The sequence below is a fragment of the Macaca mulatta genome, chromosome 17 (assembly GCF_049350105.2).
Source record: "Macaca mulatta isolate MMU2019108-1 chromosome 17, T2T-MMU8v2.0, whole genome shotgun sequence".
In the NCBI taxonomy this organism is placed as follows: Eukaryota; Metazoa; Chordata; class Mammalia; order Primates; family Cercopithecidae; genus Macaca; species Macaca mulatta.
In genome coordinates this window covers 70,039,147-70,054,464 of record NC_133422.1, presented here as the reverse complement: position 1 = coordinate 70,054,464, position 15,318 = coordinate 70,039,147, and the positions used below count along the sequence as shown (strand labels likewise).

The window sequence follows — 15,318 nt, the reverse complement described above, 5'->3', positions numbered from 1 at the left end:
ATTGGGATTACAGGTGCGAGCCACCATGCCTGGCCTATTCTTTCATTTTTAATGCCCCTATAAGAATACTATTTGATTCTCTATTATAAAGTTACTTGTTGATGACAAATATTTAGAGTTGTAAATTAGGATTAGCATTTGTTGCTATCCTCAAGCCAAATAAAGAGTGAAAATAGGCAGCGATACACTTTAGGATACTTTTGGGAATACATGCCTCTGAAACCAGACTTTTGGAGTTCTCATTCTAAACTGCCACTTCCTAGCCATGTGAAGTTGGGGCAATTACTTCATCTCTGCCTCAGCTTTCTGTCTATAAAGTGGGCCTAATAGTAATTGCCTACCTTACAGTTGAGTTGTTTTCTGAGTGCTCTGTAGCTAGGCACCCTCAATAAATGTTTGATTAATGCCCAGTCAGCGATGGGTGATGTTGTTGTTAATGTCATTATTGTAAGTGTTGTGTGAGGGTTTTCTTTTGCAAGACATCAGGAGCTATAGGATTAAGCTTGTCAAAATATGCTCCTGTCAATCATATTGCGTGGTCTTAGGGTGGCGTGCAGTACACACAGCTGCCTGTTTACCAGAATTACATAGTGAAGCAACTGGGACAACTGGGATCTACAACTTCATTCCGGAGCTCAAGGCCTTGGTTATTTATCTCCTTGATTGTAGGAGTTCCCAAAAGTCGACGAGGAGAAATTTGGCAGTTCCTGGCTTTACAGTACCGCCTCAGACACAGATTGCCTAATAAACAACAGCCTCCTGACGTATCCTATAAGGAACTTTTGAAGCAGCTCACTGCTCAGCAGCATGCGATTCTCGTGGATTTAGGTATGTTTGGCATGCGGATTATAATTTGCAAAAGTAAATAGCTGATCCTTCTGTTGAGTTGTTTTGGTTTTTGTTTGTTCTTGGGGCTGATAAAGAGCACCTGTTGGCATATGCAGAGCCATTGACTTTGTCCTTTTCTGAGGGCAAGTTGGCCATATTCCTGATTGATGATCCAATAAACGCCTGCGTATTAAATGAAGTTTTTACCCGAAAACTTTGCCTCTGCAAAGGGAGCCATCTTATATTTAAATTATTATAAAGGTCATATTACGGGGTGCTCTCAGTTACTGCATTTTGAACAACTGACTTTTTAGGGCAGATAGTTGTATTTTAATCAGTGCTGGTTTTGAAACGGCTTAGAATAGGTTAAACATTTAACAAAGGTGTACTAGGTATTCCTGGACACATTGCTGAAAACCATCCTTTATATATCACTTTTAAAAGCAACATGATAAATGGTTATGTTGGTGGAAATGATGACTATACACCTATAGGGTGAGTGAAACATTAGTTGCGCTAATAGGGTAGGAGTAGGTACTCATGGCCTGGGGGAGAATTTCCAGTGACAAAATCATAAGGCAGTCTTTTTTATTTATTTATTTATTTTGAAATGGAGTCTCCCTCTGTCGACCAGGCTGGAGTGCTGTGGCTCTATCTCTGCTCACTGCAAGCTCCGCCTCCCAGGTTCATGCCATTCTCTTACCTCAGCCTCCTGAGTAGTTGGGGCTACAGGTGTCTGCAACCACACCTGGCTAATTTTTGTATTTTTAGTAGAGACGGGGTTTCACCGTGTTAGCCAGGATGGTCTCGATCTCCTGACTTCGTGATCCGCCCGCCTCTGCCTCCCAAAGTGCTGGGATTACAGGCGTGAGCCACGGCGCCCGGCCAGTAGTCTTGTTAAATGCTGATTTTCAAATAACTTGTGGAAATAAAAATGCTTTGATTTTTAAAAATTATATTGTGTCTAATTTTTCTCTAATATACTTTATTATTTAAAAATATCTACATTATTAGATTAAATATTATACATTGGCATTTGACCACTTTTTTTGTACTCCTAAAAGTTGATATATGTCAGGTGGCCAGATATGTTATTTGGGCCCATTTGGGAAAATACAAGATTACCTTATGTTTGGTGTCATCTTATATTAGGGCATATGAAAAATCACTAACCAAACCCTAGTTTTTAACCTCTGTTCCTTTTGGATGACAAATGGCTCTTGTTGGGAAAGGACTCAGCTCCGTTAATTATTTTTTTGAGCCCAGCAGAGTTAAAAAGGGGATTTTACAGAGAAACTGAAAATGAGTTTTTGTGCTGATTGTGCCACTAATTGTGGTCTTAGACATATTACCTTGCTTCTGAGTGTCAATCCTCTCTACTAAGTGGGGGCATTGAACAAGGCGGTCCTTGTGTTCCCAAGCAAATCTGTGGTTCTCTGACCACAAATTGGTGATACGATCAGGGGTAGTCATGATGTCCTATTAAGGAGAGAGAATGAGATCATCTTACAGTCAGACAAAAATGGAGCTAGAATCAAGTTAATGGATAGAAAGTGCATTTATAGTTTTCCTTAGCAAAAAATTTAAGGGAGAAAATAAAACCATAATTTTAAAAATTGCTTATTTGGCTCTACTTGTAGCCATCTGTGTTTCTTCAGCATGCAATTGTTATTTTCTCATATCTTCCTCTTACTGGCTCTGCAGAATTAATCTTATTGGTTCCTGGGGAAAAAAAATCACTTTTAAGCATTTGTGGGAGAAAATATTTTAAAACCTGGCCCTCTTGGAAGTTCTAACTGACAGGAGTAATCATTTCACAGGGACACTAACATCTCCCTTCATTTTTGTGGCACTAGGAAAGTCCCATACCAGTATACACAGCTGTGATGTGAAGATGGGTTTGTTTCTGGGTATAGAACTCTCCTTTTAGTGATGCAGGACTCACATTGCCAGCTCAAGTGTCTCTGTGGTAATTTTATACCTAGAGGTAAATTTTAGAGGGGTATTTATTTGAAATTGACTTGACTTGACCCTTTATTTTCCTTGATATTTTTAGATATTGAAAAAGGAAAGTGGTTTGCATGGCTCATGGAGGTATTTTAAGAGCAAAGAGCAAAATGTAGTTGAAAAAGAAGTTTTCTTCTGAATGATAGTCTGAATGTAAAGCCAGACAAACCCAAAAAGTCCCTCCAGTGTCATATTATAAGAAAAGCAGAAATAAATCTGTTTATAGACTGAAGATTTTCTTTTAAATAATATAATATCTCTTATAGACTTCTGGTTTCATTTAGAAGGTAATCATTATATGAATTAGAATTTGCCTTGCTTTATATAGTCAGAATAAATTTTATATTCCGTTTTCCTGGTATCTCTCCTGGGTATGTCATCAGTTTGTGGATTTTTATTTTATTGTATTTTTTTTTTTTTGCTAGAAAGAAATACTGGTTAGCATAAAATGTTTCCTCCCATATCATACATGTGAAGATGGTATGGTAGCCTCGCAGGACTTGGGATGAAAGAGAGAGAGACTCTTAGTTACATGGTGACTCCAAGCAACTCTCACTGGTTTGGGAAAGAGTGTTTGTTTATTCTTGGAGGTCACTGAATTGCAATTTCACTGTGGTCTCCAAGGCATGAGGACATTTCAAAAACTATTTTTCTTCTTTTCGTCTGCAGGAAGGACGTTTCCTACTCACCCTTACTTTTCAGTACAGCTTGGGCCAGGGCAACTGTCACTGTTTAACCTCCTGAAAGCCTATTCTTTGCTGGACAAAGAAGTGGGATACTGTCAGGGAATCAGCTTTGTGGCCGGAGTCCTGCTTCTGCACATGAGTGAAGAGCAAGCCTTTGAAATGCTGAAATTCCTCATGTATGACCTTGGCTTCCGCAAGCAGTACAGACCTGACATGATGTCGCTGCAGGTGAGGCACTTGTGCTTCCCAAGGAAGGTATTAGACTATTACCAGAAATCCTGGCCCTCTTCTCAATTACTACAGTTCAGATTTAAAGAAATGGAGAGCCATTGTCTTAGAGCTTGGATGAACACTGGGGCATGTTTTAGTTCACTTAGTGTGGGATTTGCTATTTAGGTAAACTTCTAAGTGTATGAGACCCATAGGCAGGATACCTTTTCCATAAAATTCCTAAAGTGAGTAAATAAGTAATTTAAGAAAGGTAGGTGATGAGGACCCAATCCTTTATGCCCTAAGTCTATGAGTTACATGGAGAAGGTATCAAGTCATCTTTATTCACTTTTCCTCAACTTCTCAATTAAAAAGGCTCACAGATCTTTTGTTTACAATCTGAAAGTGTCTTTATCGCTTTACTTTTGAGTGCACAAATAGCAGATACCATGTTATGGTTCTCTTTTTTTTTTTTTTTTTTTTTTTGAGACGGAGTCTCGCTCTGTCGCCCAGGCTGGAGTGCAGTGGCGCGATCTCGGCTCACTGCAAGCTCCGCCTCCCGGGTTCACGCCATTCTCCTGCCTCAGCCTCCCGAGTAGCTGGGACTACAGGCACCCACAACCGCGCCCGGCTAATTTTTTGTATTTTTAGTAGAGACGGGGTTTCACCGTGGTCTCGATCTCCTGACCTTGTGATCCGCCCGCCTCGGCCTCCCAAAGTGCTGGGATTACAGGCGTGAGCCACCACGCCCGGCCCATGTTATGGTTCTCTTTGAACTTATCATATCTCCCCTCCTTTATCATCATGTAAGATAAGCCTTTACAGAGGAAAAAGTGTGAAAGCCAGTGGTGCCTTTTCAGTCTGCCTGTGTGTGTGTGTGTGTGTGTGTGTGTGTGTGTGTGTGATGGTGTCTTGCTTTGTCACCCAGGCTGGAGTGCAGTGGCACGATCTCAGCTCACTGCAATCTCCGCCTCCCAGGTTCAAGCAATTCTCCTGCCTCAGCCTCCCCAGTAGCTGGGATTACAGGCAGGTGCCACCATGCATGGCTAACTTTTTTGTATTTCTAGTAGAGATGGAGTTTCACTGTGTTGGCCAGGCTGGTCTTGAACTCCTGACCTCAGGTGATCCGCCCACCTCAGCCTCCCAGAATGCTGGGATTACAGGTGTGAGCCACTGAGTCTGCTTTTCTTAGCAGGCTCTGAAGAATCACCATTCGATTTTTCAAGTATTTTGAGTGGGGTATTAACTGCCACTGCTGTCTTTAGCCTACCTCAGACTCCTTGTTTACACATTTCTTTCCTAGTTTATCACTTCTCTAAGTGGATTGGTTGCTAATAAGCAGTTTAAATTTTGTCTATAGATACTTATCTCAAACAAGCACTGCCTGGCAATTTAAAGCTTTCAGTAGTTAAAAATATAAAAGAAGACTTTAAAGAGGATTCTCAGGTTTTTCCTCCCTTGAAATGAGGTATACATGACTCCCAGTTCATCATAATACTATGCTTTAGATAAGAAGTAGTATTTTAAAGATGCTTTTAAAATATACTATTTTTCCTGGTTCCTGGAGATGAGATTTTGCCTTTAATAGCTCAGTTGCCAATCTATGACAAAAGAATTGTGTTTTTACTCTGAGCATTATAGTAAATGATATTTTTTGAGAGTGAATGGAGATGAAGTATTCCATTTTTCTTCCTTTCCCAAGGTAAAATTTTGGCTGCGGATATAGGGCTTTGCCATTTTTTGCCAGAAAACCATTAGGTTTTCTGGTGTGAGTTCCTATGATTTGATTCCTCACTGATGACTATTCATAGGTTTAACAAATCAAATGACAACTGTGGAAAGTTTTAGTTTTTATTCCTAAACAGTTTACCTGTATCTTTTTATCTTTTTTTTTTTTTTTGAGATGAACTCTTACTCTGTCACCCAGGCTAGAGTGCAGTGGCGCGATCTCGGCTCACTGCAATCTCCGCCTCCCGGGTTCAAGCGATTCTCCTGCCTCAGCCTCCCGAGTAGCTGGGATTACAGGCATGTGCCACCACACCCTGCTAACTTTTTGGTATTTTTAGTAGAGATGGAGTTTCACCGTGTTAGGCAGGCTGGTCTCGAATTTCTGGACCTCAAGTGATCCACCCGCCTTGGCTTCCCAAAGTGCTGGGATTACAGGTGTGAGCCACCGTGCCTGACCACCTGTATCTTAATATCAGATAGGAATCAGATGCTCTTGTAAGGAATTCAATAATTCTGATTTTCAGAAACAACAGCTTGGGAAGCTATTATTAGAATTTCAAAGATACAGGGAAGTACCTGTGAGTAGTGTTTGATCTGGATCCACAGATAAAAAGATATAGCTATCAGTTTAAAAATACAATGATATTTCAATTTACAAATTCTTCATCAATTTCACTTTACAAAAATTCATGTAAATTGGATTTATACATTCATTTAATATGCCCTATAAGTACCAAGAAATATTTTATGTCTATAATTTTGAAAATGCAGACATTTAAAAATCTTTGGTGACAGCATTGCTGTAGGTCACAGTATTGGGGACCTTATTCTGGGAGAATAGATCCTTTTGCATTTGAAAGTGGAATATCACACTTTCTCACTTTCTAGAGCAGGAGGTACTGTTTTGGGTCTAGCCAATAGGACGTTTAGAAGTGTGCTTGAATACCTCTTGCAGTGGGTTTGAACTCACTCCACAGGATTTCTGATTTCTTGCTTCTCTCTTGGTGACTTGGGTGCTCCAGGCTTCAGTTACCTTATCTGTAAAATGTGGGGGTTGAGGTCTTTTTCAACTTTAAATACCTGTATCTCATCACGTTAGTTTCTGCTGCTTTCTGTGTTAAGCATAAAGGCATCATATCTTTTCCTCTGAAGTTTTTGGTCTCCACTTTTTTTCGTCCTCTCTCTCCTAGCCTTATCTCTCTCTCTGCATCTTTCCTTCTCCAGTTCACCTCTTTAATCTGAAGGTTTGCCTTGGTATCTGTAAGGTGGAACTGAAGAATTATTTGTTCTTAGCAAATAGAATTTTGTCATTAAAGCTTTCTTTGAAGGAAGCCTGAATCGTGTTCTTATTTGCCCACATATCCCTTGATGGAAGAAACTCTCTTGACCCCCAGTTGAGAATGTACGATGGGGTAGGTGGGAAATAAGATTCTCTTAAAAATATTAAATGTTGAAGTATTGCTTCTTTTTATAATCACAAGTGAATGAGAACAGTGAGCTTTTGATGATGTGCTTTCTTTTTATGCTGCTAATTAGACTTTTTTGATTTTTGTGCTTACCAAAATACTAATTCTTTTGTTGATAGGTGCTCAAAATTTCTGGTTTCTATGATGCAAATGGTCTAAAGGAAATGTATGTTTTTTTTTTTCAACATGACTTTTTGAGATAATCTCATTTAGAAAAAGACTTTCTGTTTGACTCCAGCTAAGCTTCTTATTTTATAGCTATGACTGCCTCTGGCTCTTTAATTCCCTTTTATTTACAGTTTGTGTGGAAACTGAATTTCCAAAGATATTTGTTGTAGAGAAGGATGGAACAATTTTTTGTATTTATGCATAGTTTTTGATTTTTTTCCAAAGGAGTCCGTTGATTTTTAGTTCTGTACTCTAGAAATAATTGTTGAATTCACAACATAATTGGTTATTTTTATGCATTGTCATAAGAGTGATGTTTTAATAATTTCTTTCAGTGAAAGAAGTTCTACTAGATTTAATAAAACATTTTATACATTTTTACCCCAAAATATCAAGCCAATATAACTGATCAGGGAACCACCACTTATCTGTTAACTGTGTGGATAAAAGTTTAAATTAAAACACAATTCCCGAATTTCTTTGTTACTTACTCCTGCTTTTATCTGTAGTATCACAGATATGAGTTTAAAAGTTTCTGTGTGCTGTTTTTATGATGTTTTCTGAAATACCAGTAACCAACTCAGTAGCCAAATGAAATAATTTTTTCTTTTAGTTCTAGAAACATTCAGAAACAACTGCACTTTTTGCCTTAATCCCGTTTGTCATGAAAAATATGCTGCTGGAATGACTTGAATATTAGAAATAAATCTCGGCCGGGCTCGGTGGCTCAAGCCTGTAATCCCAGCACTTTGGGAGGCCGAGACGGGTGGATCACGAGGTCAGGAGATCGAGACCATCCTGGCTAACATGGTGAAACCCCGTCTCTACTAAAAAATACAAAAAACTAGCCGGGCGAGATGGCGGGCACCTGTAGTCCCAGCTACTCGGGAGGCTGAGGCAGGAGAATGGCGTAAACCCCGGAGGCGGAGCTTGCAGTGAGCTGAGATCCGGCCACTGCACTCCAGCCCGGGCGACACAGCGAGACTCCGTCTCAAAAAAAAAAAAAAAAAAAAAAAAAAAAAAAAAAAAAAAAAGAAAGAAATCTCAAGCTTCTGGCCCTGTAACATTCTAAGCTTTAATTCTATCCTAGCAGTGCAGATTGTCTGGAGAGCCAGAACTCTCTCATAAATCACATGCTGGTCACAGTAAATAGAAGTAAGCTTCTGCACTGAACATGGTAGATTCTTTAGAATGGAGACTTTTCTGGAATTAGTCCGAAATTAGGAGGGATCTTCTATGAGGTTCGTGAGCCAGGACAGTTCTCATTAAATTCCAAAAGCAATGCCTCCCTACAGAAGAAAAAATTCCATTTCTATATATATGTGTGGTACTCAAACACACGTGATAGAGAAACTTGCTCAGTCTTCTTAGATAGACTTTCAGTAACTTGCTTTATGGCTTCAGTTAAGTGAACTTGGATTTTAGTATCAACTTTAAAATCACAAAAATGAAGTAATACTGCTTATACTTATATATGTGAATTTGTTGTTAAATATTAGAATAAAATTAAAATCAGTGTATTTGATGCACATGCAGATACATGCATAATATTTTATTTTTTCTTCTCCAAATTAACTTTAGATTCAAATGTACCAGCTGTCCAGGCTCCTTCATGACTATCACAGAGATCTCTACAATCACCTTGAAGAAAATGAAATCAGCCCCAGTCTTTATGCTGCCCCCTGGTTCCTCACATTGTTTGCCTCTCAATTTTCATTAGGATTTGTAGCCAGAGTTTTTGGTAAGATGCCTGTAATTAAATGAAACAGTATTATTTATTCCAAGGACTATACTTCTACTTCTAGCCATATAATGCCCCTATTGTTTTATCACGTGTTACACAGAATAGCAAATTGCTAATGGAATTTAATAAATGTGCCTGGCTCTATTCTGACAGTAACGTAAAACCATATTTGTCTTATATAAAATTGAAATTAAAAGGGAAAGAGGAATTGGGCTTCTGTATTTGAGTAAGCTGTAATGGAGCTCTTATTTTCATTTGTACCTAAAAATCAGAGCGTATACTCCTAAAATCTGGACTAGGGACAGACTCTGTATAATTTTCCAGATTTTTATATACATCTTTCTACCCCCATTGTCTTCTTCATCTTGCATTCAGAACACAGAGAAACATGTTCTTAACTTGTATCAATGTTGTTTCTAATGGCATTTCTTAATCTGACTTTTTGTTGTTAACAGAATAACTTTACTTCCTGTTTCATTGCTCATGTGACTCTTCTTTCACGCCAATGCAGTTATGGTGGGACAGTCTGTAAGACTAATGGCTCAGGGAAAACACTAAGTACAGTCAGTAGAGCCCAGGGCAAGTTACTGAGTAACTGCCTTGCTCTAATCACAGTGTTTGCCACTGGGAGTAAAAAGAGAGTATAATATGGTTTATGTCCCCTTTGGAGGCCCTTATATCTATTCACAAGTCTTTATACTTGTCTAAGTCTGTTATTTGAAAAGCAAAAATTAAAACAACAACAACCACCAACTCTTCATCAGAGGTTTGTTCTAATGATGTGTAGGACCTCAGTTACCTTAAAAAGGACTCCCTTAATTTTTATGTTCTGATCATCTATTTAGCAGACATGGGCAAAGCAGTCAGTATTCACTCACAGCTGCACTTCTGTTAAATTGGAGCTGTTGGTCAAATTGTACTGGCGCAGTTGTAGGTCATTGTCAGTGTTTGAGAAAATGAAAGAGCATGCAGTGAAGATATTAGGGAATATTACAAATAGTAAGGAAATATGTTGTTTGGAGAAATTTGTTTTGAGGATATATGTGTAATATGTATATGTACCAGATTACAACATATGATATATTTCTTATTGAGGACTGTGGTGGTTTAAAAGTTAAACACTGCATTAGTGTTACTACAATTTATAAAATGCAACAAAAGAGTAAAGGTAAAATGCGCTGAATCAAATGTTCATCAGATTTCTCTTGTTTATTGAATATACACTATTGCTTTTCTACAGTGACATTTTCTCTGGAGCTTGGGTTCCTATTAATGGGTCTTCGGTAAATCCTTTTGTTTATATATGTTTTTCTTCCCAGAGAATAATCTATCATATCAAAATGATGTTTCAGGGCACCTCTCTTTGACTTACCCTTGGAAGCTTGATGTCAAGAGTTCAAGAAACAAATGTCATCAGTATCAGTTTTTCGTTATGAGAATACAAATGATGCTGTTGGCTATACAACAGCTGTTAACTCTCTTCTTTGAATTTATAAAAGAATAGAGCTGGCAGGAAATAGATGCATGAGCAAGAAGAACTATGTTTGAAATAATGATTCTATGGTTCCATCTTCATTAAAGACTCTCTGTTGTATATTATTCATTAAAGAATGACATAGATTGAGAGAAACTTTCATACAAAAGTACTAAGTACTTGATTTCTTTCTTTCTTTTTTTATTTTTCTGAGACTGAGTCTTGCTCTATTGCCCAGGCTGGAGTACAGGGCACAATATCAGTTCACTGCAACCTCTGCCTCCTGGGTCCAAGCGATTCTCCTGCCCCAGCCTCCCAAGTAGCTAAGACTACAGGCATGTGCCACCACACTCAGCTAACTGTTGTATTTTTTGTAGAGACAGGATTTCACCGTGTTGACCAGGCAGGTCTCCAACTGCTAGCCTCAAGCCATCCACCCACCTCAGCCTTCCAAAGTGTTGGGATTACAGATGTGAGCCAACACGCCTGGCCTAGTACTCGATACTTTTCAAAATTATTGCCTGTTTGTATTTGTAGGGAAGCAGGGCTTAGAGTTAGGGTAGCTCTTATATTTCTCTCCGGATTGAGGTTGTATGTTTGCCATTTGTTTTAATTTTTCTTTTAAGGTGTTTTTTTTTTTTTTTAAATTTCCTGGTGTGGCATAGATTTAATTACATAGCTGGTTCATTTACTTTTTATTATGGTAATGAGAGTTTGAATAGTACTCATTGGTTATGTTAATTTGTTTTTGTATTCCTGTTGTGAAGAAAAATCTATCAGTTGAATAACTGTCCTTGAGGTTTACCTAGTCTCCATTAAATTTGGCATTAAAAATTAAAAATAGTTCATGGACAGAGATATACACTTTGTCCTTTTTACCCTGGCTTTATCTGAGATTCTTAAGAGGAATATTAAAACATCTGCTTATTTGTTTAGTTATATTACTTTTTAAAAAAAGCTGGATGCTTTTGACCAGTTTTCTTTTGCAAAACATGTAAAACAAGTAAATAAAAACCTTTAGCAGAAATAGCATGCTTTTTACAAGAGTGGATGCATAATTTTGATCATGAAAATTGTATCTCTTCTTTTAGATATTATTTTTCTTCAGGGAACTGAAGTTATATTTAAGGTTGCACTCAGCCTACTGAGCAGCCAAGAGACACTTATAATGGAATGTGAGAGCTTTGAAAATATTGTTGAGTTTCTTAAAAGCACGCTACCTGATATGAATACCTCTGAAATGGAAAAAATTATTACCCAGGTATGATTTAAATGCTAATAGTATTATAGAGCAGTTTTCTCTACTGAATATATATTAAATGGTTTAGCATACAAATGTAGCTTTGCTTGACAGGTATTTTCATCAGATACATTTTATTTAGAAAGGGGACTGTTGTGAAATTTCTACATTGTGACATTGTCTATCTGGCTATGCACAGAAAATGTGGTTTAGTGCTACGTAATGAGTTTTTCAGGAATCCTTTCAATTTAAACCAATGCTAAAACTGAAGATAGAACTGACAGAGTCAGGAAGGCCTGAGAGTAAAATCAGATCGTCTTGCCTTTGTTATCTTGTTAATTATTTTGTAAAATACATAAAGAGGACATGTGGCAAGAGTACAGGCTTTGGAATTAGAAGGTATTGGGTTTGCATCTACTTCTAGCTCTTTAATTGGTTGTTTGGCTTGCACACATCAGCCTAATCGTCCAAACCCTAGTTGTCCAGAATGGTACAGTACTGGACAAGTTCTAGAATGGGATAATACTGATCTGAGAGGTTTTATGAAGCTTACATGAGGAGACTTGGTGTATCAGTCTTTGTCCTTCCAGGAAACATTCTCCCTCCAATGATTCAAATGAAGGAACTGTCTATAAAGGTGTGGGTAGGCCTAAGGGAATCCAACACAGATGTCCAGGTGCCCAGGAACTAGTAACATAGGGAAACTGTTCAAACCTCTGCTGCAGAGGGGCTAAGTGGAGGATGTAATAGTGTTACTAGGTCCGGGGAGAGCTGGAACTGTGGAGGAGGGTTCTGTGCTGGTTGTTATGGTCTTGTTGAACTAGGTAGAGACGGATCAGGGAAGAAATACCCAACCCTTTTCTCCTGCCCCTCTTCATCTTGTGCTGGCATCTTCTGTTTGCCAAACTGAACCAGAAGCCAGCCAGAAAGTAAGTGTGGGGAATTGTCTGCCTGCCAGGGTACAATAGAATGGATGAGGGCAGAGAATGGATCAGAGAAGCAAATTGAGAGTAATCTGCACACCGTACGTGTAGTCCTTGACTCTTCATAGGAACCAGGTGAGTGGTAGCTATATATTGCTGCTGTTCAGATGCAGTGGACAAGCTTAAGAGCAGATTGATAGATTTGACAGTTAAGCTTTATGAGCATTGATAAAGTTTACCACTTTGCTGAAGGCACTTTTGATGGCAGAAAGACGATAGGGTTTAGAGAAAGGGAGTTTGGAACCTTGTTCTGGTGCCCAGCCATTTACTAGCTGTGTGCCTATGGGCAAGTTACAACCTCTCTGAGTCTCAACCTCTTCCTCTACAAAATAGGAATAACAAAAGTAGATTCTATTATAGTTTTGTATTATTTTAGGAGCAAATATAACCAATATGTGAAAGTATTTTGTACCCTGTAATTCATACTGTAATATGAACTCTTATTATATTAATACATATAAAATTTTATTTCCATTACATGGAATCTAAATCACAAATATCTATAAACAGTTTGTATTTGTTAAAATGCTCTGTAAGCTGAAAAGTATAGCTTTTATTTGTATAGTTACTGGTTTATTAATTTTTCAGAAATATCTTTCTTGACTGGAATCAGATATTATGCTTTTAGAGATTTGAAATCAGATATCACCTCCCTTCTAAAATTGATGAGGAAATTGCCTGGCTTTACAGATTACTATTAGGATTAATGGGTAGAATTTATAGGCAGGTAAATTTGAACTTGATATTGGGAGAATTTTCTAACAATTAGAGTTTGATTACTGTGGAATGAAATGCTAATATTAAAGGAGACTTTGATGAACTTTATTTATGGACACTGGAAAAAAATGCAAATAATGCAGAAAATCACAAAGAAGGAAACAAAAGTAACTATAAATCTCAACATCTAGAGATAACCTTTGAAACTTTCTATTACATGTTTCTTTGCTTATATATACATATAAAAATGTATAAAGTTATACATAAATGAAATCATACTATATATACTATTGTGGAACCTGATTTATAATTAAAAATATATAGAGTATTAGATTTTTTCCAGTAACTATAAATCCATATTATCATTTTAATGGTTGTGTAATAATCTATTGTATCCATACCCACTAAGTAAGGAAAAGATGATGGTTATTTGAGGATAACCAGTTAGTCTAGAAGTTCTCTTATTAAAATTTGAATGTTTGAGTCTCTCTAGTAGTAAGTAGTAGAGTAAGTCAGATTTTTTGTGGTTTCTTTTCTCTTCTCAATGTTAGTATAGAGACCATTGCTTGAATAGCAGCTGTAGTCTCTCCTTCCCCCTAGGAAGTTTGGAGTAACTGTCCTCTAGCTTCAAAGCAAACGACCTTCCTATTTAGTGTTGATATGGGAGAGCAGTAGCAGCCCTAATTAAGCCTTACAGCCCTGGACAGTGGTCACAGTGTGCAATTTTGAGGATTCTCTGTGTGGTACAATATGTAAATGACTCTTTAAGAGGCTTACAGGGAATAGCAAATGGATGAAAAATTTTTTTAAGATCTTTCTGCTCCATTGGCAAATAAATTAGAAATGCTTTTGGTTGCTTTATTACAGTAATACCCTATGCAATTTTGCTTACTAATCAGCAGAGATTATCTCTAACATAATAATTACTCAATAACTAATGTTGTTTATATAGTATACTACATTATGAATATCTTGGCTGCAAAATACACTTGGACATTAATTTATTCTAGTGACTTGGCTTCCCGAGAATGTTTCAATTGCATAGAAATAATCTATCTGTTCTATTTTTAAAGAAAAAATTTCTTCTTTCACAGAAAGAGCTGTCTGTTTTTATGCTGACAGTGTAAGCTATATCTAATTTATTCTTGTATTGACAGTTACACTTTTTTTCCTTTTTTATGCTTTAATGTTCTTCATTAATAAGTATTTGGAAATATACATGAAACATACCAAGATACACAAGCTGTATCTTGTTATACATACCAAAGGCTAGCCTAACCCATGATACTTTCATGGCAGGTTTTTGAGATGGATATTTCTAAGCAGTTGCATGCCTATGAGGTGGAATATCATGTGCTACAGGATGAGCTTCAGGAATCTTCATATGCCTGTGAGGATAGTGAACCTTTGGAGAAGCTGGAGAGGGCCAATAGCCAACTGAAAAGACAAAACATGGACCTCCTAGAAAAATTACAGGTAAAGAAATAAAGATTTGAGCAAAGAAGTACTTTAATGCCTCCTGCACGCACAGAACTACCTCAGGAATGGAAGGGATATGTGTGTGGAATGAACCATTGCTAAGCAAGAGCCCATGTATCAGACTGTCCAAATGCTCTGGGGCTACAAATGACATGTTAAATTTAACATTACTTGGAAAAAATGCACCCTCACAAAATAGCTAAATGGCAGTTCAAAGTGGAATCTGCTTAAATACCTGTTGCATGTTACAGATATTTGGTTAAGTTCAAGGAAGGAAGAATTGAATGTAGGAAATTGATGAAGTTGTGAAGCACCTGGGCTTGAGCTGGAATCTGGAGGGTTGGTGGAAGAAATGAGTGAGGAAGGTCTTTAAGTCAGGCTGGGTAGGAGGGTGGCATCAATAAGGAGGACATGGCAGAGCAGCAGAGTTAGGCTGATGTCAATTTCAGATAGATGTTGGGGAGAGTTAGGGTAAATATGATAGAGGCGGAATTGTAAGTGACTTTCAGTGTCAAGCCAAAGAACCTGACTGTAATCCTGTCGAGAGGGAAATCTCTCAAAGTTTTGGGGCCATGCTGTAGAAAGATC

At 37.7% G+C, this 15,318-nt stretch overlaps 1 protein-coding gene across 11 annotated transcripts in view; it reads left to right on the top strand.

The window, feature by feature from the left end:
* TBC1D4 (TBC1 domain family member 4) overlaps positions 1–15,318 on the top strand; it is a 212,323-nt gene that overhangs the window by 192,806 nt on the left and 4,199 nt on the right. For 10 of the 11 annotated variants that reach the window (NM_001172423.2, XM_015121187.3, XM_015121186.3 and 7 more), the window contains 5 exon segments: positions 670–828; positions 3,505–3,749; positions 8,675–8,834; positions 11,403–11,572; positions 14,551–14,727. In NM_001172423.2, the coding sequence (NP_001165894.2) occupies positions 670–828; positions 3,505–3,749; positions 8,675–8,834; positions 11,403–11,572; positions 14,551–14,727 (911 nt within the window). 11 annotated transcript variants of the gene reach the window in all.